This window comes from Pelophylax lessonae (assembly GCF_965119305.1).
Source record: "Pelophylax lessonae genome assembly, chromosome: 4".
NCBI classification, from domain to species: domain Eukaryota; kingdom Metazoa; phylum Chordata; class Amphibia; order Anura; family Ranidae; genus Pelophylax; species Pelophylax lessonae.
Window position 1 is genome coordinate 309679261 of NC_138771.1, and position 22063 is coordinate 309701323.

The following is a 22063-nucleotide window of genomic DNA, read 5'->3' on the forward strand; positions in this document are numbered from 1 at the left end:
AACCACACATGTGAGGTATCGCCGCGATCGCCAGAGCGTGAGCAATAATGTAAAATAAAGAGCTACACTCTAACTCTAAACTGGTAACCGTTAAATAAATTTAAAGTGTCGCCTATTGAGATCTCTATTGACCGTAGTTTGTCGCCATCCCACAGGGGGGCGCAATTTTAAACCGTAACATGTTGGGTATCCATTTACTCGGCATGACATCATCTTTCACAATATAGAAAAAAAATGGGCTAACTTTACTGTTTAGTATTTTTTAAATGCAGTGAAATGTAATTTTTCCCAAAAAAATTGCGTTTTAAAGACCGCTGCGCAAATACCGCGTGACAAAAAATATTGCAATGACCGCCATTTTATTCTCAAGAGTCTTTGCTAAAAAAATATATATAATGTTTGGGGGTTCTAAATAGTTTTCTAGGAAAAAATACTGGTTTTAACTTGTAAACACAAAGTGTCCGAAATAGGCCTGGTATGGAAGTGGTTAAAACACTCTGTTGCTTTTATTTTAAATTCTCTAAGCTTACTTTTTTTGTTTGTTTATGCCATGTGACTGGCACAGTACCAATCAACGCTGAGCAGACACAAATTCATATATCAGCAGAATATTAGAAACTTCTTCCCAGGAACTTTCTCTGAGAACAGGAAAGACCTGGGAAATATAATTTGACCTCTGAGCAACAATGATTAAATAAAAGTACTCAAATGTTTTTTTAAAATTACAATTCAAAAATAAAACAAAATTTTCACAGCAACTGTTGTCACTTAAAAAAAAAAAAAAAACTTTTTTCACTTACTGGAGGAGGCAGGCAGCAAAGTGGGTAGTGCTGGCTGCTGAACATGACAGAACATGCTGGCAGCTGCTGCGTGCTGCACCCTGGGATGTGCTGCCCAGCGTGCAAAGGGAAACCTTGGGTTACAGTTGTAACAGTGTATGAAAGAGGGACAGGTCCCTGGTGCACCTGGCAAAAAATACAAAAGTACAGAAGTTGTAAACATATAAAACATACATAGCAGCACTACTGCCAACATGTACAGCTCTAATCTCTGAAGCCAATCATTTCTCATGTCTCAAGTACACTCAAATCAATTCAACTTTTCAGCCAAGCTTCCAATTTACCTGCAAAGTGATTTTCCAAGACATCTCTGCTGACACCCGCTGCTTTCCGATTCCAATCTTGTCCGTAGAATCCGGACAGATGGAAACCCTATTTTCCATCCGTCTGGAGTATCGGATCGGATGAGAACGGACAGGTGGTCCGTTCTCATCCAATCTCCCCATAGAGGACAGCGGGAATCTGACAGCTCCGTCTCCGCACACAGAGCTGTCATCTGCCTGGCTCAGCGGGGATCACCCGCTGAGCAGAACTGACTTCGTTGGGCGCACTGCCCGAGTAAAAGGGGCCTAATACATTTCTTCCTGCACCCACTTAACCTAAGACCTGTACCTGCAGTAATCTCACTGGTTCTGCCAGTTCACATTTAATGTCTGAGAGGCCGCCTGGAGATTCCTTTAAAAAAAACAAGGACTATGCAAGTGAAATTACATCAAAAGAAATCCTCTTCACTATCCCTCTAATTGTGCATGTTCATTTAATCAAGGTCTGTAGTTTTTTCTTTCACATAGTTTAAAACTAAACACTTCAAATCAAAGCCACAAACTAAGAGATCCTGAAACAGAGCTTGGGCTGCTAGTCTTGGATAGAGGACGGAACAGTTCGTAATAAAACCTGACAGATGTTTTATGTCCTGCTGTAAAAAAGTGTTGAGAAATCAAAACCTTCAGTTTTTACCAGAACAGGAGGCAAGGGGAAGCTTTTCAATGGGGATACCTGGTCTTGTGACAACTAAGAGGATTTGACCTCACTTCACAGAGGTTTCTACTCACATCCTGTTAACGAAGGTGCTGATAGTCCCTTTCAAACAAGCAGCTAGGACATTTTCTACAATCTTTAGCTTGTTTGAAGTGACAGTCAGTACGCTCATTAATATCTGTATTTAACCTCTATAAACCAGAGCTGAAGGCTTGTAAAAAAAAAAAAAAAAAAAAAAAGCTCCTTGAAGCCAGCGAATGCTTGCTGTACACACTGCTTTTAGCAAACTCAGCATTAACAGCTTCCACAGGTCTGACTACAGTGCAATTCCTCTAAAGTACATTATAACATGCTTTGGAATTCTTACAGTATTTTAGTGCGAAGCCATCAGTCAAATAAAAATATAACTTTGCAAACCGTTACCTGTTCATGAAGGTCAACCATGAATGGCGTTTGCTGAGTGGAGTGTGAAGTGGGGTGGAGCATTCGTGGTGGAGTGCTGGTGAGGGCGTAAACTCTATGTTCATCTACAGGAAAGAAGGCAGCCCACAAGGAACTATCATCCTGACTGACGATACTCTGTTGGGGTCTATCCCTCCTTCCCCACTGATGCCTCACTGGAGGGCTGGATAGGATGAAATAAGAGCAGTAAATAGTAATGGAATTAAAACAGAATGACATTTTAGCAGAAATAAAGGGAGCAACCTAAATAGATTTACAGTAGAACCAATAGTGTAGCATAGTGAACAAAAGGAAACAAGTATGTCCAATTGGCAAACACATAACTTAGAAAGTATTACACAAAACTTTACAACCAACCGTCAAACATATGCATATAGTTTTTTTTTTCCCACTAAAATATGGAAAATTAACAAGCAATACAAGAGAAGAGGGGTTACCAGTCCTCAGAGAAATTACTTATAAAAGTGGATGTAACAGAAAGGTCTTTTCAGCTGTGGGAGATTTAAAATGATTCTAAGCCTGAAACAGCAGGCTAATCCTCTAAATGTAGGGTAGCATCAACCAGGTTGGAAACAACCCTTGTAAAATTTGAGTCATCTGCAGGTGGCCCCAAGACAGCCTCTTCAGGAGTAATTGGGAGGACTTGGATTCACGGGTGGTAACAGGGGCCTCAGCATGCACTGAATTGGAGGCCCAGAAAAAGACAGAGCTAGACACTGCTGGGGAAGGTGCTAGAGCAGTGTTTCTCAACTCCGGTCCTCAGGGCACACTAACAGGCAGGTTTGCAAGAAAACTGAAATACATCACAGGTGATATCAGTTGCTGCTCAGTGATTGCAGTATTCTAGTCTGCATCTACCCAAGGTAATACTTAAAACCTGGCCTGTTAGTGTGCCCTGAGGACCGGAGTAGAGAAACACTGTGCTAGAGTACTTGCCACTGCAAACAGATTGTGCCCAATAACTGAAGCAGACACAAAAAAAAAAGAAATATCTAAAGTGGACACAGAAGTCTTAGTGGGCACGGGGGAGGCCTCTACTTCATATGTTGCAGCTCTAGAAGCTTCCAATGAGAACCTCCCAAAAAAAAAAAGGATTCAGGGTTTTTACATTATAGGGGGACACCAGGCCTACAGAACCTCTAAGGGAGAAAAGGCTGAGGTCATCTGTTACAGCAAAGTGTCCTCTATGCATCTTTGTGAAGAGATGCTGGACTGTGAAGCAGCTAACAAGGCCACACATACAAACAAACCGTAGCAGGTCCAATAGGGATCTGGGTACAGCCTTCAAAGCTGTTGCTGAGGGTACATGGATCGATATAGCTGCTATGTAGGGACCAGCTCAAGCAGCGATACCTGAAACTTGAATAAAGTCCACTAGCTAGCAACAATTTTTTGTAAACTCTGCTCCGCAGAGCTGAAGAAATTGTATCCAACCTCTTAGGACACTAGCAAAAAACTGAGGGTTATATGGGGGGATGCCGTACCATCTTTATTTTCTGTTTGCAAGTGTTGCAACCTCCTGTAGCTCGCAGTATATAATCTGACTGTCTCAGAAATCCTGAATTGCCATGTCCCTCAATAAAATGTAAATAATTGCGCTTTTCATACCACAGACGCTGAAGCTATGAGTGATCTACTAAACAAAGGGGATCAATACCTTGCTTATTTGGTCCCTAGGACTAGGATTTTAATTTATGGTGCCTCAAACTTTTTTTTTTTTTATACATAGTCATCACCAAACCTGGTCACCGCCATGTGGTGATGTCAGAGAAGTAGATTATCAGTTTTAAGAATTACTATGCTTACCAATGAACTAACACTGACAGAATAAGGTCATATATTATACACACACACACACACACACACACACACACACACACACACACACACACACACACACACACACACACACACACACACACACACACACACACACACACACACACACACACACACACACACACACACACACACACACACACACACACACACACACACACACACACACACACACACACACACACACACACACACACACACACACACACACACACACACACACGGCTTGACAAATTTGTTTGGAATCTAGGAGCCAGCTAAAAAAGTTAGGAGCCAGTTTTTTTTTTATTTATTTATTTTTTAACAACAAAGCTTTATTTTCAATGATGAAAATAACCGATCTTAAATTTAAACAGTGCAGCAAGGTTGGGGCGATAGGAGATCCAGTGACCAAGAGTAACATATGCCACCTTAGGCCCCTTTCACACGGGTGCCTACGCTAAGCAGAATCCGCATGCTCAGTGGGGATCTCTCTGCTGATCCCCGCTGAGCAGGCGGATGACAAGTCCTGTCCACTCTGCTATGCAGACGCAGCCCATTCTCCTCTATGGGGCAATCAGATGGAAACGGACCGTCTGTTTCCATCCGATGCCATCCAATCCGATTCACTGGACGGATGGTAAATAGAACCACCATCCGTCTGTTTTTGGCGGACAGGATCGGATGGCGGCAGCTTGCCACTCCATAGAGACTGAAGGGTCCGATCGGGTCTGCCTGAAAAACTGACAGGCAGACCTGATCAGAAAGCCAGTGTGAAAGGGGCCATCGGCTGTGTGGCTGTGGCAGTGCAGGGAGATGATGAAAAATAATTTTATTTTTTTCCATAAAAGATTCTTATTGTGAATAAGGGATTTTAATGCAAAAACAAAAGATCAACACATTGCAAGGAGATTACAAAATGCAATTTTTAACCTCCCTGGCGGTATGATTCTTTTGGATTTTAGGTGCTGAAAGCGGTACCATTATTTTGCATGTAATTCTTGTGAATGAGCAGCCCAAACCAACTGTATACATTTATTATATATATATATATATATATATATATATATATATATGTATACATATATTATATATACCTATATATATATATATATATATATATATATATAATGTATACAGTTGGTTTGGGCTGCTCATTCACAAGAATTACGTATATATATATATATATATATATATATATATATATATATATATATATATATATATACACACACACACACACACACACACACACACACACACACACACACATATATATATATATATATATATATATATATATATATATATATATATATATATATATATATATATATATATATATATATATATATATATTATACACACACATATACATACATATACATAAAAAGTACAGTAAAACTGCAGGAAAGGGCACTGGGGGGCAATGTAATGTGATTTTATTTTATTTTGAATGGTATCAGTGTGTTTGGTGCATTTTACATTTGAATTTGCCGCCGGTTCCACCCCCCGGCGGACGTCACGTCGCCGGAGACGGAAGCCGGGGCTCGCAGACGATCGGGAGAGAGCTCCGCCGCCGCACACCGCTCGCAGTCTTCGCTGGATCCCGGAGAAAAGGTAAGTAAAACCTCCTCCAGCATCCAGCGATCTTCTTAGCGCTACCCCGAGTGTGACTCGGGGTTACCGCTTTTGGCACTAAAATCTAACCCCGAGTCACACTCGGGAATACCGCTAGGAAGGTTAAAGTAAGGCCCCTTTCACACAGTCCGCATTCCGTTGCGGACCGTGCTCTGCTCAGCGGGGATCGATCTGCCGATCCCCACTGAGCCGGCGGATGACAGCTCCGTCTCCGCCCTGTGTGCGGAGAGGGAGGTGTCAGAGCCCCGCTGCTCTCTATGGGGAATCGGGTGAGAGCGGACCGCCTGTCCTCTCTCATCCGATCCGATCCCCAGGACGGATGGAAAATAGGGTTTCCATCCGTCCGGATTTCACAGACAGGATCGGATGCGGATGGCAGCTGGTGTCAGCGGACATGTCACCGCTGACATCCGCTGCTCCATAGGGCTGAATGGGGCATCCGATCAGATCCGCCTAAAAAACTGACAGGCGGATCTGATCGGAACGCCCGTGTGAAAGAGCCCTAACACTTTTGCAGAAGTGCATAAATATATAGAACACATTATCCTCGAACTTCCAGGAGAGAGCGGTGTAAAATGGCGCAAAGCAACAGGACATCTCCTGCAGTGCACCCCAGGCGCCAGGTTGCTAATTCTAGTCGCAAATGCGACCTGGCGCCTGGGGATTGTCGAACCCTGTATATTATATATATTGCTATTCCTCCAGCTATACATTTGTTCTGTGTGAAGTAACCAGCTGATGTGAGATTGGTGGTCATGTATGGACACTGCTAAAGTGCTCCAAATAGTGCAAATAGAAAGAAGCAGAAATCTTCTCTAGTGCCTCTACACTGTGGGTTCTGTATCTTCCACCACCATCAGAGTGATTTCCTACTCACCAGACACAGACATATGGAATGCATAGTAAATCAATTAAAGAGAGCTCCTATAAATGAAGGCTCCCCAGTGTCACTCCAATCCAGTCAGATAGTAGCTTCAGAGTGGTGTACCAAATAATTAGAGGAAAGACAAAAAGACCCTCCATAGTGTAGTATTTAAAAAATGTATTTGTTGCGCAATAGTTCAAACACACTTACAGATGTATCCGATCCAAAAGGGCTTGTTTGCATGGTAGGGATGCCGATTCCCATTCCACCTGCATTCCAAGATGGCAGAAGTGACGTGTCACGCTGATCCCACCCAATGCGTTTCTTCAGCAATGTCAGACGTAATCGGGGGCCACATGACAGGCACACCCCTTCCTTCTATTTATATTACTGCCATATCAGCATATTCAATCTGTTTCAATCCTTCCATACCGCAATTATTTATATCCACCAATGGTAAAATATACACAAAACCTAAATTATACTATTAATTAAAAATTCTTCAACTAAAAATAACTTTAATAGATGACTCCTAAGAATCAGGAATATATACATGGCATCCCCTCTAGGGGTGACAGGGAATAACACACCTAATATTTAGCCCCATTTAGTGGGAACTTAAAAGAACACACCCCAATTGATATATTTCAATAGTAATACATTTAAGAAAAGTCATAATAAAATGGTTTAATCTACTTCAAAAATTATTATTAAAATAAAATAAAAAGGTGAACAGGATTAAGACAAGTTTGAATCACCTTTTCATTTAGAAATTTGAAATATAGCAGCTTATGTCAATGTCCACATTCATTCCTACCGGATTTAAACTACACAACTCAAATATCCATTCTGCTTCCTTTTTTTTTTTTTTTTTTTTTATATTCTCCGTTTCATATTACCTCCTCTCCAATGAGGTTCAATCCTTTCAATCTCATAAAAAGTTGCTGCTAGACTAGGGTCCCTGTTATGATAAATTCTTAAGTGGTTGGAGAGACTATGCTTAGGAAACCCATTTCTTTTATATTGGTTCAAATGCTCATTGATTCTGGTGGCTAATTTTCTTGTTGTTCGCCCCACGTATTGCAACCCACATGGACACGTGATTAAACATGTCACATGGGTGGAGTCACAAGAAATAAACATTGATTTTATACTCCCTCCTTGTTCCGAAGGATGTATATCTCTCTATTTTCCTTTTCTCAATTTTGGTTGTCCCACACGCTTTACACCTTTTGCAATAGTAAAAGCCTGTACCATCTATAAAAGTTACATTCTTTTTGGATGGGTCATATATATGTTAAGTGCTATTCTAGTACACAAATTTAGGTTGCCTAGGGAGTATGCTTGATAATGTCTTGTCCCACAGCAGCAAAGGTCAAATGTTTCTTTACAATATGTTTAAAAGCTTTGTTATCCCTGTTAAAATTGATCAGAAAGGGTAAATTTTTCTTTAAAGTCTTTACGCATAGGTTTAACCTCTAATAATTCACTTCTATCCAGGTTCAGAACACTAGCCTGATTTGGGAACAATATTTTATCATGGTACCCTTTATCTCTAAACCTACTTAACAATACATTAGATTGCTGAATATAGTCATCCATGTCATTGCAGTTGCGTCTGATCCGCATGAGTTGGCCCTTAGGGATACCCCCAAGCCACTTGGGGTGATGGCAACTAGCAGTAGGAATGAGCAGTTTTTTTTTCCATGTGATTTCACATCAAAAAACTAAAAATAAAGATATAAAAATACACTCTACCTACACTTTGTGGATGAATTCAACAATTTTTATCACACAATGTGTACAAATAAAATGATGATGTGTGAAATAAAATCACTGTATTTTGAATATGACAAATTATACATATGATATTGTGACACAGCTGGTTGTAAGGCTTAACCAGCCTGAAATTAGTGAAACCACAAAATTAGAACTGCACTTTAAAAAAAAATTTTTAAAAAGCAACTTCTGTTAAACTGAAACATAACCATATCCATACATGACCACCAAAGTGCTCCAAATAGTGCAAATTGAATGATGCAGAGATCTTCTTTAGTGCCTCCATATACCAAAAAAAAAAAAAAGTGGGTTGTGCATCTTCCACCAAAGAGATTTCCTACTCCCCAGACCAGACATATGGAATGCATATTAAATCATTTCGAGAGATCTCTCTCCTATAAATGGACGCTTCCCAGTGTCACTCCAATCCTGTCAGATAGTATCTCCAGAGTGGTGTACCGTATAATCACGGAAAAGACAAAAGACCCTCCATAGTGTAGTATTTAAATCATTTATTCGTTGCGCAATAGTTCAAAAACACAGATCGGATTCATAAGGGCGTGTTTGCATGGTAGGGACGCAGATTCACGTTCCACCTGCGTTTCAAGATGGCAGAAGTGACATGTCCAACTGATCCCATCCAACTCGTTTCGTCAGCAACGTCTGACGTCATCAGGGGTCACATGACTGGACACGTCCCTTCCTTCTATTTATATTACTGCCATATCAGGATATCCAATCCGTTTTAATCCTTCCATACTGCAATTGTAACCAATTATTTTCATCCACCAATGGTAAAATAATACACACAACCTAAATTATACTGCCCATATTAATAAAAAAAAAAATTTCAACTGAAAATAACTTTAATAGATGACTCATAGGAATCAGGAATATATACTTGGCACCCCCTCTGACAGGTAATAACACACCTAATTAATATTTAGTCCCATCTAGTGGGAACATTTCTTGGGACCCGAAACACCAATAGGTATGGATTAAGGTTTACCGGGAGTTAGGATTTACATCAAATTAGTTTCCTAGATTTAGTACTTAGTGAAGGGAAATAGGCAGATTCTCACCAAAACATTTTTTAAGGAGACTGACAGGAATAGTTATTTTTTTGTGTAACAGGGAACTGCGCTTGCCACTGATATGAATAAAAGGAAACACTGTTGCATGTACATGTAAAAATTATACTTTGGAAAAAGCAATCCTTTCCCAATGGTTTAATCTGTGGCTGTAATTTTCAAGCAATCCAGTGTTTATGGTTGTAATAAAAGTCCAAGTACAAAAAAGCTGTGACTAAACAGGATTCAACAATTTGCAAATCTCATAAACCCATAATTTATTCACAAAAGAAGATAGAAAACATATCAAATGTTTAAACTGAGAAAATGTATCATGTTATGAAAAAAGATAAAGGCAATTTTGAAACAAACATCAGAAACACGTCTCAAAAAACTGGCAATGTAAGTGGTATTAACAAAGAGCTGGAAAACATTTTGCAACTAGTTAGTCTAATTGGCAACATGTCACTAACATGATGGAGAATAAAAAGCACATCCTTGAGAGTCAGAATGTCAATTTCAGAATGTTCCTTGTAAATTTGTAAAGGCTTTAAAGATATTATCTACAGTACATGAGATCATCAAAAGGTTCTGAGAATCTGGAGAAATCTCAGTGCACAACGAACAATGAAGAAACAGTAATGGATGCTAGTTATCTTCATGCCCCCAGACAGCACTGCAATAAAAACAGCCATCATTCTGTAATGGACATCACTGTATGGGCCCAGGAAAACTTCTAAAAATCACTGTCTGTAAAAACAGTTCGCCGTGTCATCCAAAAATACAAGGTAAATCTCTATTAAGCAATGAGGAAGCCATAGCTGAACATGATTCAGAAACACCGCCGTCTTCTCTGGTCCAAAGCTCATTTAATGGTCTGTTGCAAAGTGGAAAACTGTTCTGTGGTCAGACGAATCAAAATTTGATATTCTTTTTGGCAACCATGAGTGCTGTGTCCTCCGGAATAAAAAGGAGAGGGAACTTCAGGCTCATCAGTGCTCAGTTCAAAAGATAGTATGGGAGTGCATTAGTGTGTATGAAACAGGCAGCTTGCACATTTGGAAAGGCAACATCAATGCGGATAGATATATCCAGGTTTTAGAGTAGCATATGCTCCCATCCAGATGACATCTTTTTCAGGGAAGGCCTTGCATATTTCAGCAGGACAATGCTAAATCGCATACTGCATCTATGACAACAACATGGCTTTGCAGTAGAAGAGTCCAGGTGCTAAAATGGTTTGCCTGTAGTCTAGTCCAGACCTATATATTAAAAATATACAGCACATCTTGAAACAAAAAAATATATAAAAATACGACAAAAACGATCCAAGACTGTTGAGCAGTTAGAATCCTATGTCAGGCAAGAATGGGAAAACATTCCACTCCCGTAAACATGGCCCGGTCCCAACTATGAGAGATATTGCTGCCATCGATTTCAAAATTACCTTATTTCTTCTTAAAAAGGATACCGTTTCTCAGTTTAAACATTTGATAGGTTTTCAATTTCATATTATGAATATTATATGGGTTTATGAGATTTGCAAATCATTGCATTGTTTTTATGTAGATTTTACATCCCAACTTTTTTGGAATTGGGGTTGTAAATTAATGAACAGTGTCTGAGGGTTTGAGAAGGATGGCACAGACAAAAACTTTACCAGAGGTCTTCCTAAAAGCTGAAGATGGCAGACTCACTTCTATAACCAGGCAGAACCAGTGGTGAAGGTATTGAAGAAAATGTGTATCTTCTAGAAGCAGTTTTCCAGGTAACATCACTGGATCTGCCCGCTTCCAGAAGTGAATCTGCCAACTTCTTTTTGAGGAAGACTAGGGATGCACCGAAATTTCGGCCACCGAAATTATCGGCCGAAAATGAGCCTCTCTCATTTCGGCCGATAATGGGTTAACAGTGCCGAAAATAAAATATGGCCGCCGTGGGGAAGGAGGAGGGCGCAGCGCAGGGCAGGTTTTAAAAGTCCCGCCTCTGGCCGGACGTCCGCCTCTCAGTGACGTCCCTACTACAATCTGTGCATTATGAATGGACATACCAGGTCGGGGGGCGGGGCGAGCGGCCGCTATAGAGAGAACTAATGTGATCCTTCCTGTCAACTCAGCATGTCTATGTGTGAATGAGAACAGAACTGAGCTGACACCGGGGGCGGGCGGAGCGGCCGCTATTAGCTGTAACTATGTGAGAGCTTCTCTTCACTGACAGGCATGTATCTCCGCTGACAAGGAAGAGAAGCTCTCACATAGTTACAGCTAATAGCGGCCGCTCCGCCCGCCCCCCCCCCCCCCCCCCCCGCCCCCGGTGTCAGCTCAGTTCTGTTCTCATTCACACAGACGTGCTGAGCTGACAGGGAAGAATCACATTAGTTCTCTCTATAGCGGCCGCTCGCCCCGCCCCCCGACCTGGTATGTCCATTCATAATGCACAGATCGTAGTAGGGACGTCATTGAGAGGCGGTGCCGCCGGCCAGAGGCGGGACTTTTGAATGCAGGACACCCGAGGAGGACGACGCTGAGGCAGTGGGAGTGGGGGGAGATGGGGGGAGCTGAGGCAGCTTACCAATGATATTAGTATTATGCAGCATGAGGGGGTTAATGTATTGTCACTGCAGGTCACTCATCTATTAGTGACCGACCAGGCAGGTAATTAACCCCTTTGTGCTGCATTAGTAACCAGTATCAGTGTTAATTAACACTGGTTGCACTAATGCAGCACAAAGGGGTTAATTACCTGCCACTGGTCGGTCACTAATAGATGAGTGACCAGCAGTGACAATACATTAACCCCCTCATGCTGCATAATACAAATACCATTGGTAATTAAATTAACCTATTGCCAACCCATCACAGTACATATACTGTGACAGGGTGGCAGCGACAGGTGTACGTCGCTGCCTGTTTTTGGTGTATGCCCCTGTTCTATCCATTTTAAAAAAATTTTTGGGGGAAAAAGTCATTTTCGGTTTCGGTTTTCGGCCAAGGGCATCCTGCATTTTCGGTTTCGGTCCAAAATTTTCATTTCGGTGCATCCCTAAGGAAGACCACTGCTAAAACTCACATATCATCGTTGTCGAACTCCCAGCCAACAGTTTTTTTTTTCTTTTGTCATATCAGTTTTTAACATTTCTCCAAAACCCACAGGCACTGTTCATTCATTTATTAAAGCCAGAGACACTGGATTGCATCTCAAGATCAACTGAAGTTTAAATTGGCTGTAAAGGTCTAATTTCTATTTTCCTAAAAAAAACATGGTATACCTTCCAGTTCCATGCAATAGTATTGCACAGAGGTGCCCTGTACCTCCTCTTCTGGGGTCCCTCAGTAGGGCCATCAACTCCTTTTCCTTCCAGGGGTGCCCCCATAGCAACTTGTGCGGTATAAGGGGAAAATTTACAGGGGTGTTCCTGAGCCCACTGTGCGCGTCCATAGACACACACAGCATGGCTCGGCCCCACCAACCATTCCCTCCTCATAAGATCTGATTGACAGTAGCATGAGCCAATGGCTCCCACTGCTACCTCTGTGTCCTGTGAGGAGAGAACAGAGACCAGCGCCCACTGCAGACAGACAGTGCTGGATTGAGAATGGACTCATGCAAGTATACAGGGATGTGGGAGTGAGTCGATACAACTATTGGGACATTTACCTTAATGCTGGGAATGAATTAAGAAAAAAAAATGTCTTGCCTCTAGAACCACGTTAAGCCACAAAAGATAAAAATAATATCTCAAGAACATTTGACCATAAGAAAATATACCCCAAGAACATTTGATTTGTCACCATTCTATCAACAGCTGGGTACTTCGCACAGAAGGAAATGTGCATGCAGTTTAACTGAAAGAATAAATACTCATTTTTATTTATGGACCCCACACATCACCCTCAAAATCCCCCAAATCACCCTCAAGTTCACTCAAAATCCACAACAACTCATCAGCTTTAAAAAAAAAAAAAAACTACCCATTCTATAAAGGGCAAAAAGTCTAAAAACAAAGCTCAATAAGATACTAATAACTTAAAGGGAAGGGTGGGGGAGAGTTTCATATCTTGTATCCTCCAGGATTGGAGGCTATACTCCAGCTTCCTCTGTGTGTGTTTAGGAAAAATTTGATAATTTCCATTATATACAGTAGCCACTATAAATAAAAAAGGACAAAAAGCTGTTGGCAGAATGTTTGAGCTACTGTAATTACTAGACAGGAATTTAGCTGTTCATTGGGTCAAAAAATAAAAAAAATCACTCCCCACAGCATTGTTTTTTCACTTTTTTAGCTCTATCTACTAATATGTTTACTAACCTGTATGATCAAAGTTAAATGAAAAATAAAAGTTATCGTAAAACCTGCAGATCATCTGTTTGACGGACTCCAAAAATCCTTTGTGTTTAAATACTTATAATCTGGCCAACAAATCTTTAGATTACTGAAAAAGGAGTGCAACAGTAATTTTGTGCTGACTTGTAAAACCCATTTCTTGGAGATCTGGGAAACAAGAGCCACCATATTATTCCTTACTTATTGGATTATGCACCAACTACAGGTGATTGGACACTGACAAAGAAACAAGACGTCAGCTCCAATATAAGCCCTCCAATACCAGAAGTACTTTGTAGGAAGCAATGAACCACCACATGCAAGGACGGGATCCTTGTGTCCTGTGATGTACTCCAAGAAATAGACTTTACAGACAAGTACAAAAATCCAGTTTTATTTAGCATACATCCTAAGACACCGAGCCACCATATTATTCCTTACTCACTGGGATATCCCAAAGGGATTCTCATGAGGGGAGGGAAACAGACACCAGGACAACCAAAAAATCTTTACAGTAGCCTGCAATGCTGCAAACAAAAAGCTGTTTTTTTCAGTGGCTTTTGCCTCTACCTGAAAAATGTTGTCAAGGTCTGAACTGAACACCAAGTTTCAGCCTCACAGACCCTATGCCACTGAAGCCTGATGACGGTTAGCCAAGGAGGCACCAACACACCTGGTAGAATACACTGTCACAAGAAACAGTAGAGCCTTTCCTTTCAAACCATAGGCTTGAGAAAGAAGCTAATCCAGCAGGAAAAAGGTCGACTTGATAGCCACCTGACTTTTCCTCAATCCTTCAGGAAGGAAAAAAGCGAATCTGACTGACTACAGCAGTCAATTTCAAACATATCCTGGCAGCCCAAACCACATCCAACGTGTGAAGTGCTCCATCTCCTGGTGAATGAAAACCCAGGAAAACCAAGAAGGTAAATAAGTCCTGGTTCAGATGAAAAGAGCCCACCTTCAGCAAGAACACTGGTAAACACCAACAAACCACCTTGACATAGTGGAATTTCAGACATAGAATTTCTGATACTCTTCTTACCAAAGAGATAGAAACCCAAGAACACAACCTTCTGAGTCAAAAACTAATCAGAAAGTCCTGAAATGGGAAAAAAAAAAAAGAAGGTCTCTAAAGCCGACAAATTGAGGTCCTATGAGGACAAAAAGGTGACCTAACCAATGCCATCATGCGTGTGACACCTTGAACAGAAAACATGCAACCAACAACAGAAAGCAACTGGCCCTTGAAATAAGATTGCCAAGGCCAAAATCTGTCCCTTAATCGTACTCAAAGCCAGCTTCATCAAGACTTCAGCCTGGGGAAAACATCAAGATCCAGCCCACAACATCTTTTCAAGGATGGATCTTTCCTAGCCCCATAAGATTACCAGGACCTATGGTAAATGTTTCTCGCAGTAGCCTCCCTGGCATTTTAAAAGTGTGGTAATGACTGTACTAGACACTCCCTCAACTTTTAAGACTCTGGCTTCAATAGCCATGCTGTTAAAACAAATGGCCGTAAGGAAAGCTTTCAAGGTTGAAAGCATCCAAGCACAGTCCACAGACATGTTTACAATGTCTGAACACCACTCCTTCCACCCAGATTAAATGAAACAGATGTATGGCAGGCTGAAAATGAGGAAAAAAGGTAAAAATCAGGGATAACTGGCCTCACAGGGACACCAGCCTCCTCTTGGACTTCATGGCTACTGGTGCCCCCCTAACAACTGATATACACCACCACCATGGCATTATCCAGTTGAAGCTTTACTAGAAAGCTTTGTAACTAATCTGACTACTGTAGGAGAGCCAAGCAAATTGTTTTCGGTTCCAGAACGTTGATAGGCAGCGACCTCTCCAGCGGAGACCACATTTCTTGGATTGAAAAGGGACCCAGAATTTCTCCCCAACCTGTTAAGCTGGGATCCGCTGTCAAACTCTTCCATTAAAGGGGGAGAAAGAGTGTAGGCAGCATCCCTTTATGTCCATTGATGCCAGGAACTCCTGGCTAGAGCAAGGCTACTACCATACGCACCGACTCCCTCAGCCGGAGGGGGTAGCCTCCTTGGACACTCGCGAGAACCAAAATTTGCTGAAATAATAGAGAACCAAACATAAGCTGAAAACCACCCTTTTACTTGGGACTGAAAATAGGTTTAAGTAAAAACCGCAAACGTTTTGTCCACTAGAACTAGCAGGATAACTTTGCAACAGAAGGGGATTGAAAACTTACAACAGCAACAATCTCTTGCAAACGTGGGAATACTACTTCATTGTGAAGGAAACTTAGACTTCAGTTTGCTGGCTTGAAGGACCAGGACTTCCTACAGAACTGGCCCTAAGGCCTCGCTATAGAGGCCGAAGCCTGTGAGAGGCTAAGGATTGCCTTGTGAAAACTGGAAAACTCTCTCTCCTGAAACCCTCTGGATATACATCCCAAATCTGGCCCAAACAGGACGGTTCCCATCGAATGCAAACAAAAACCAGCTTACAGCTTTTCACAGGATAACATATTGGCCAATAAATCTTAAAATGGATGTAAACCCTCACATATACCTAGTGAAGAAGTGAACGGCCTCAGATCATATACAGAAAAAAAAAAAAAATCTCCCTACATAGTTTTAAGCATGATTGGGAACCTTGTGGTGGATGCCATAAACCCCAGGGTGAACCTTTAATGATGTTGTAAACTCAGGAAGTGGCAGGTTCAAATCAGCGTGGACCATTTCAGACAGAGAACTCACTAAGGTCTTTCAGGTCATCCTCTGACCCTAGGGTTCCTCAGTCTTAGAATCCTCAAATGGGACATCTAAAGCTCCCCTCCCTTGTTCTCACATCATCTGCTTCTGCATCGCCCACACATTCCTCCTCTAACCAAGTAGAGAAGACAGGAGAAAGAGACAATCTTTGCCTTTTACACTCTCTTCTGTAGAAGCAAACATCCTCTTCTAATCCCACAAAGGCAAATGACAAACCCTCTTTACTGGTGTCCCAGAGTCAGCCACTAAAAAAGGAATGGGATAAAACCACTTAACCCTCGGGGATATAGCACCAGAAGGGCTATGTTTAATGTCTCCCAGACCTCAGTGGCCCTCTGGAGCCTTACTTCACTGTACTCCCATCTTTCCACCCTTTGATAGACATAAGGCCTGCTGCAATAATCAATGGAACCTGTGCCCGTACAAGGGCAGCCAACACAGTATCAGTCACTCTAGTAGATTCACCCAACTACTAGTGCCCTTCCCAAATAGGTGTAATCACGTAAACCGAAAAACCTGTCCTATGTTCCCATTTGACTGCACCAGAAAAGCAGATTTCCTACAACTCTGTGTCTCCTGTTGATATCTCCACTTCTGCCAGTCTACCATACTCAGTACTCTGGCATTTCATTAACAAGTATGGACGTTCTTATACGACACCACTTGTGCACATCTGTGCTTCTCAACCATTGCTTTGGGCACAGGGAGGAGTACCAAAATGGACATAGACATGTGGACACAAGCTCCGCTCACCCCTTGCACCATGAGGCTGCAGAAAACACCAAGCAGCCTGGCAAACAAATATTAGGGCAATCAAGCAGCATAAAGAAATATGTAAATGCAAACACACAGCAGCCAGAGATGTTACTAACATAGCAACGCTTTCTTACGCAGGCAGTTACCTAGTCCCAGTCCACAACACGGCTGCCCCCTAGAGAGAGGAGACCATGATGGGACATTACAAAAGGCAGCATATTAAAGGGTGACCAAATGCTCAAGTAACCAAAAGGTTACAGGAACACTCACAATCTCCCCGCAGGATCTGTCTATAAAAGATCAAGTTTCAATCTTTACTCAACACGGCGGCCAACGTCTAACCAGACCGTCAGGGACTTGATACCCCTTCTTGGGTTGAGCACGATAGCTATAGGAATAGATCTGGAAAACACCAAGCTCTTGATTTCTACTGAAGCCACCAGAGCATGTGGTAGTATTTGTGCAGAGAGCTGCACATCAGTGACCATCACCTTCAGACACTGATGAAAAACCGGCGCTTCCTGTATGAGAGGGGCTATATAGAGGACTACCTGTCTGTTTTTTTGCCAGTGTCCAATCACCTGAAGGTGGCGCATAACCCAATGAATAAGTAATAATATGGTGGCTCTGTGTCCTGTGATGTATGATTAAAAAAAAAAAAAAAAAGTGCATTTGTAACAAAAAACTAGAGAAGAGAGAAGAGAAAAAGAAACCTGGCTTTATAATAAACCTGAGAAGCAGTACAGTCGGATTCTTGTTACAATTTAAAAAAAAAAAAAAAAAAAAAAAAGAAGGAGTGTAGCCTGTCATGTACACTATGTTGTATTGTGATACCTTTTCTAGAGCCCCGCAGCTCCTACCTTCGCCTGAGGTGTGCTGGGGCGCTGCAGGGTCCCAAGAACCTCCGCTGGTTAATGGGCGCTGAAGGAGGCCACCTAGTCACTGCCAGCTCCCATGGTCGCATTTGTGATGTCGGGAAGGCGAAGTGGCAAGATGGGCTTTCACAATACACGGTATCTTCACTCCTGCTGTCTGCCCTCTGTTAAGTAAAAGAAATCTTTAAAAGCTGAACAAGGGTTATCAAAAGAAACAAGCATTCATATACATGTAATATTAAAGAACAACCTTTTTTGTGCTGTATATCTTTAAAGTGTACCACCATTCACACAGAATTTAATACAGGAAGAGTTAGAACCACAGTTGTGCATTATCTGCTTGACCACAGACCTGCACAAATTTAACAAAGTACAGGTACACACAGGGTTAAATCCTTCCCTTTTCATGTCCCACTGCAACAAAGATTTTCCAACAAGTTAGAAAGTGTATATTTAAAACACCCAACTCTAGGAAACATGAAATTTAAATAAATGGATTGTGCATCAATTACCTTACTCCAGTGTTGATTCACCACATCTCTTCCTACAGTGTAATGGTTTAAAGTCATGGTTTCCTCTAGGAGCACAGCTAATCTCCTGCCTTGGGGAACATTTTTGTCTGTGCATTATCTTCTTTGGCACTGGTCCCCCTCGCTGCCGTGGTGAGTTCTCCTGTCTTTGAAGCCTATGAAAGAGGACTCGGACCTCTGGAAATGCCACCTTCCCCAATAGGAGGCAGGCATATCAAGCAGGCAATGATATGGACGCCGAAAGGAGGGCACCAGGCAGTAAATAGAAGAGAGATGGGCCATCATGTGACTATGGCTTCAGGAAAATAAGAAAAACCTATACAAATAACCATTTTCTTTTTTTTTTTACCAGCGGTTTGGGGGGGGGGGGGGGGTACTAATATCCTAGAGTTGGGCTTAAACAAGTTTACAAGTAGAACCCAACAGAGCCCATTACTAACCTGATTACTGCATAATGCTTGGATAAGCATCCTCTGAACACATCTGACATTAAAGCTGAACTCAGGGATAAGTAAATATTGTCTTTGTTGGAAAAAAAAAATATTGTCCATATACAATGCATTAATGAGTATTTTTTTTATAGAATTTTGGTATGTTTTGGGTATTTATTTCAGATCTGTGAAGTAATCCAGTGTGAATCATTGCTTTTGTGCAGGAGCTTTAATAAAGACCAGTCACTGCTGGACTTTCTCCTTGTGCAGGGTTGACTTGTTAATATTCCCCCCCCCCCCCCCCCCCAATAGTTTTTTTGCATGTAGCCTGTGGTAGCAAGGCCTGCTGTGTCCCTCTCACTATGTGCAGCACAGTGATTTTATAACTGCTACATAGATTTATAGATCATTAAACAGTCGAATAAAGGCTCTCAAGTATATGACTGAATAGTGATGATAGAGCATTACAATTAAGAGACCAGTCATGTGCTCCCTCGATCAGCAAGTTCTCTGTATTTGGCTATGTAAACACAAGAAGTTGTTTTTCGTTCAACCTAGCTGGCTGATTAAAAAAAAAAAAAAAAAAAACACAAACAGATCACTGTACTAACACAAGTGATGTTAGTGCAGCAATGTCCCCCACTGTGCTATTGTATTATTACAGGGGGACTGCCCCCTCGCCAGAGCACACTGATCAGCGCTGACAGCAATCGGCTGCCCGAGCTGATCAGATGCTGGTTTTCCAATATGCCCCTTCAACAGAAGCTGGTCGTACGAAGCTGGCTTCTGTAGAACAGACAGCTGTACACACATGGGCCTAAAAGGCAGCTAGTTTCTATCGAACTGTTTTTGGCCCTGTGTACCCAGGGAGGCTTTGGAATGTTTTTTTTCTCTCAACAAAAGTGGAATTAGGTTTTAAGGTATTATTGGTAACTAGCAACCAATCTTGGTTTATCCCTCAAAGGTCTATTGCAACAAAGAAAGGTTTTTCTGCAAAACACGAGCAACAGAGTGATACTCTCACTTAATGCTGAAAAGCCTTTAACATTGCTTAATGGTTTTGTATGCAATGGCACGTGTACCTAATAATTTCCACTCTTCTTCCAGGTACCAGGCAGGGCCATCCGCACTCACCTATTTGCAATGGTTGCTTAACCCCCTGCAACGGTCGTCAGGCAAACACCTCATATCACCGGATACGTTGGACATGACTGGGAGAAAAAAAAAAAAAAAAAGGGCCCTATATACACAGATTAGGCACTGCTGTTCTCGGGAGACCACTTTTTCAATGGAAAAGTTTATAAAACACAGTACAAATCATTGGCAAATACTCTGACCTAGCAATAAATTGGGTCAAATCCATCACTTGGCCCACTTTTACAGTCCCTGACTGTGCATGGCAAATTTGGATTGTTGACTCTGTTGACTTAATCTCCACTGCTTCTTAGGACTGTGCTATCCTTTAATTGGTTGTAAACCTCCAACATAAAATATAAACAAACCATATCGTTCTATATACTGTGTACTTGTCTTTATCCAAAGCACGGAGATTTCTCTCTGCTGCCTCGCTCCTCTGTTATCTGCATAAATCAGCTTTTCCCAACTCCAATAAATCGGTGATTGGGAAGGAGAGCTCCAGCACACAGTCTACAAATGACAGCCACAACTGTGCATGTTCCCTCACTACAAACTGCTGTGAAAATATATGTTTTGGAAGGCTTTAGAGAAAATGGGATTTTTGGCTTACCATAAAATCCATTTCTCTGATGTTCATTGACAAACACAGCTCCTGTTATTCTTGACCACTGGGTTATGCTGCCCCCTACAGGAGTAGGACACTAAGCAGAAAAAAAAAAAACTTCTGGCTACACCCATGGGCAGTCCCAGGGGGTATACTCCCTCTTCCCGCTATAATCACTCAGTTTTGTTACAGGCAGTGTCTGGAGAATCATAACTCCACAGAGGGGTGGGTGCTGTGTGCGTCAATGATCATCAGAGAAATGGATTGAATGGCAAGTTAAAAATCCAGTTTTCTCTTTCGTTCACTGATGGCCATAGCCCCGGGCATTCTTGACCGGGCATTCTTGACCATTGGAACTTCCCAAGGCAGCGTCAAACATGAGGGGTGGGGAAACAGCAAAAAATTCCCAAGGCTAAAACAGTAGCCAACCAGGCACCAGGGGCTTAACTAAAACTGGAGCCCATCTGATAAACACAATACAAATACATTTACAAATACATAGATTGCGCATTGACAGGGAAAGGAGGAACCTGATGAAATGGGCTTGAACCACCGTCTGTCTGATCCATCTGGAAATGGTTGCAGAAGAAGCGGACAACCCTTTGCGAGGTCCATTCGTGAGCACAAATAGAGAGATTCTGACTTCCTGAAAAGAGACTCCGTAGCTGCCAGATACACCCAAATTGCCCGGACCACATCCAAGGCAATTTCCTTTGGATGTTTAGGCCTGGGACAGAGAAGGCAACACAATGTCTTCATTGTGAATAACCAAATAAGGTGAATGACAGGATAACACCGCCCATTCAGACAAACTGCACGCAGAAGTGATAGCCATTAAAAAGGCCACTTTTTGGGACAGCGTAAGCAGGGGAATCACCCAAATATTTTCAAAGGGAGGCTTCTGTAGAGCTGAAAGCACCAAAATAAGATCCCAAGGCGGTAACGGAGCATGCACTGGAGGAACCAAATGCCAGACACCCTGAAGAAAAGTACGCAACAGGGAGGGTGTGCTCAAAGGGCGTTGGAAAAAGACCACCAAGGCCGAGACTTGGCCCTTGATGGTACTCAAGGCCAACTTCTGTTCAACCCCCCCCTTGAAGGAAGGTTAAGAATGATACGAGCCACCGAGAAGGAGCGAGGATGAACCCAAAGAGAATCACACCACGCAACGTACCTCTTCCACCTATGATGG

The 22063-nt window shown here is 42.0% G+C and overlaps 1 protein-coding gene across 1 annotated transcript in view; it reads right to left on the reverse strand.

The window, feature by feature from the left end:
* RNF44 (ring finger protein 44) overlaps positions 1–22063 on the reverse strand; it is a 107766-nt gene that overhangs the window by 34321 nt on the left and 51382 nt on the right. The window contains exons 2-4 of the mRNA XM_082255667.1: positions 18155–18333; positions 2241–2442; positions 801–965 (exon numbers count right to left, since the gene is read on the reverse strand). Coding sequence (XP_082111793.1) covers positions 801–965; positions 2241–2442; positions 18155–18258 — 471 coding nt within the window. The 5' untranslated portion in view covers positions 18259–18333. The remainder of the gene's footprint in view (positions 1–800; positions 966–2240; positions 2443–18154; positions 18334–22063) is intronic.